We start from the raw sequence: 2870 nt of genomic DNA on the forward strand, positions 1-2870 counted from the left end.
AAAAAAAAAAAAAAAAAAAAAAAAAAGAGACAGGAAGAAAGGGTATGAAATACGTTCATATAGGACGAACCACCACGCTTGCTTTTCATTAAAGTACATCCAGCAACACATAGTGGATTCAAACTTTAGTTTTTGAATCCAATGATTTTCCAGACATTCAATTTCATATCAAATCAGTATCTAGGAAACCCAATTGATCGAAAGCATAAGGATTTGTTTTCGGTTAAAACAGCCAGTAAGTGCTGAGGACAAAAAGTAAATTAACAAGTCATTGTTGCTCTTACAAGTTGAAAAGCCTATATTCTCATTCTCAATCATGTCCTGCTCTAAGTAACAAAATCCACATGCCCGTCTTCTTCAATAACTTGCAGGCTGACTGAAGTCAACTGAACTGTGCTAGGTATTAGCGCAGTTGCAACCAAAAATATGGATGATTATATGACTCCAAGTGATGCTATGAGGTTTAATCTGACTTTAAAATAAGCAAATCTTTTTAGATTTTCTGATGAGTGTACCTTTTTATCAGCATTAGTTAGGTATTCTGTCTTTGCTAAAAAAATCTAGATCTTCTAAGATCAAGTTTATTTTTAAAAATTCATACCCCCTCCACGATTTTAGCAAAGAACAAAAATCTTAGTAAAGAATCATGTCATTTTGTGTCAGAAGGATCCCTTAATGATCAACTTTTAAAAATTCCTTCATTTTTCAAATAAAGTAACTCATGATCATACAAACAGATTTTATCCTCCCACTGTGGGGAGAGGTAACAGCACTTCAATTTATTCTTTCTGAAATAATTCTAAGGTTTTGTTAGATGATTTCCATTTGAATCTGTTCACTGTAAAATCCTTTTCTTTTTCTCTTTTCTTTTTTTTTTTGCTCAAAGCCATTTCCTCTGGCCTTCCTAAGCAAAATGGTGAATTAGCCAATGGGTTTCATTGTCAGAGCTGAGGCCTGTAACCTAAGCACATCTTTGTACAGTGAGCTTCAGTTTCTCTGAATTCTAACATCTTTTTTTCTATCCTACGCAAATCTTAGTTGTCAGAACACTTTACTCGTGCATGCTCGTTTAGAGGTTTGCATAAATGACGAAGGCCCTCAGAGGCTGACAAATGCCACTGCTATTTTCACCACTCTGCTTGTCACCGTGTAATTGCAGTAAATGCAACTGAAAGTACTTTTATTTGAAGGCTATTTGACAGAGGGGGAGAAAACACATTTACTCTTTCAAGGCTTGTGTATTTTCCTGGGAGAAGTCTGCCTATAAAATTTGTCCTTTTATCCTTGGATGGCAATTTGGGAACTATCTTTGGGCCATGCAACCCTTTGAATGATTTCTGCAACCCAAGAACAGAGCCTTGATTCACAGACCTTCCCCTCCATTCTCCCCACCTCCCAGCCTCCTGCCTTCTAGAGACTGGAAGGCTGCTTCATGCTTGTGTGCTTAAAGCCTTCTTTTCCACAGAATGAGATAGAAAATTTGCATATTTCAGCCATAATATTGATCTATTTTCATTCTAGGAGTTCAAGGAAAAAGTTGTTTACTAATATGTGTGGCTATGTTGAGGTAATACAAATGACAAAGAAATAATACAGTGGACTATTTTTTACAAGATTCTTTTCTAAAGCCTCCTTTCTCATGGGAGTGTATGTAACTTCAACAAGATTACTTTTGTTTTCATTGGAGAGAACAGTTAGCTCAATATAGCTGGGTTGCACAATCTTTAACAGGACTGTCCCATATAATATACAGTAAAAACATAAGGAAAATGTAAAATAATGCTTATAATTTGCTAAACATGGTTTTAAAAATCATCCTAGTCTCTAAAAGTCATCATAACTTTTTTTTTTTTTTTTTGAGACAGGGTCCCACTCTGTCACCCAGGCTGGAGTGCAGTGGCGCAGTCACAGCTCACTATAGCCTCGACCTCTGAAGCTCAAGCAATCCTCTCACCTCTGTCTCCTAGACAGCTGGGACCATAGGTGTGTGCTACCACGCCCAGCTTATTTTTTGTTTTTTGTAAAGATGGGAGTCTCATTATGTTGCCCAGACTGGCCTCAAACTCCTGGGCTCAAGCAATCCATCTGCATTGGCCTCCCAAAGTGTTGGGATTACAGATGTGAACCACCGTGTCTGGTTTCTTACAACTTCTGACCCACCCATCAAGCCCCATAAACACTTGCTGTTGTCCTGTCTATGTTCTCAGATCCATTTAAATACTTCTTACCTATAAACAGATTCCACTCTGTGTCGAGGTCAGCCTGATTTGCCAAGCAGCCCTTCATGACGTTGAGACAGTAGTTGTTGCAGGGCCTCACAGTGGGAAGCCCCCGACAGTATGGGCAGTACAGCATCTTCATGAGGGCACGGATGCACCCTGGGGTTGGGCTGACCTGCAGATTTATTGCAAAGAAAAAGAAAATCGAAAATAAGAAGGATGAAGAGGAGGAAAAAAAAGAAATAAGGCATTTTCTTCTTTTTTAAAAAACACAAAATAGCAGTGATAAACCACAGCATTAGAGCAGAATCTTAACCCTTTGTAATTACTGATCTTGCATCCAGTCAATTCCTGTTGAAATCTTCTGCGTGGCATGGTAATAACTTTTTTGCATGTCCCTGTCAACATTTTCATATCGATGTCATTGTAATTCAGCCCTAAAGCCTAGACACTGTTTCATTGCCATAGAACATGGAATGAGATAATGCACGTGAAAGCAATTTGCAAAGTTAAAAGCCCCATAAAAATGTAGGAATTATTAAAGTTTAATGTGACACCTTTAGAAAATTTTCCAACTGGTTATTTGACCCTGTCTCTAAAGGAGGTTGGCAGATATATTTCCTTTGTACATAACTTTTCTTCAAAGATCAA

General features: G+C 37.8%; 1 protein-coding gene across 2 annotated transcripts in view; it reads right to left on the reverse strand.

Annotated features, from left to right (window-relative positions):
- LOC105551239 (glypican-6) overlaps nt 1-2870 on the reverse strand; it is a 1217642-nt gene that overhangs the window by 376179 nt on the left and 838593 nt on the right. For both annotated transcript variants that reach the window (XM_011996405.1, XM_011996404.1), the window contains exon 4: nt 2229-2394. In XM_011996405.1, the coding sequence (XP_011851795.1) occupies nt 2229-2394 (166 nt within the window). The remainder of the gene's footprint in view (nt 1-2228; nt 2395-2870) is intronic.

Source organism: Mandrillus leucophaeus, unplaced genomic scaffold (assembly GCF_000951045.1).
Source record: "Mandrillus leucophaeus isolate KB7577 unplaced genomic scaffold, Mleu.le_1.0 Scaffold511, whole genome shotgun sequence".
Classification (NCBI taxonomy): Eukaryota; Metazoa; Chordata; class Mammalia; order Primates; family Cercopithecidae; genus Mandrillus; species Mandrillus leucophaeus.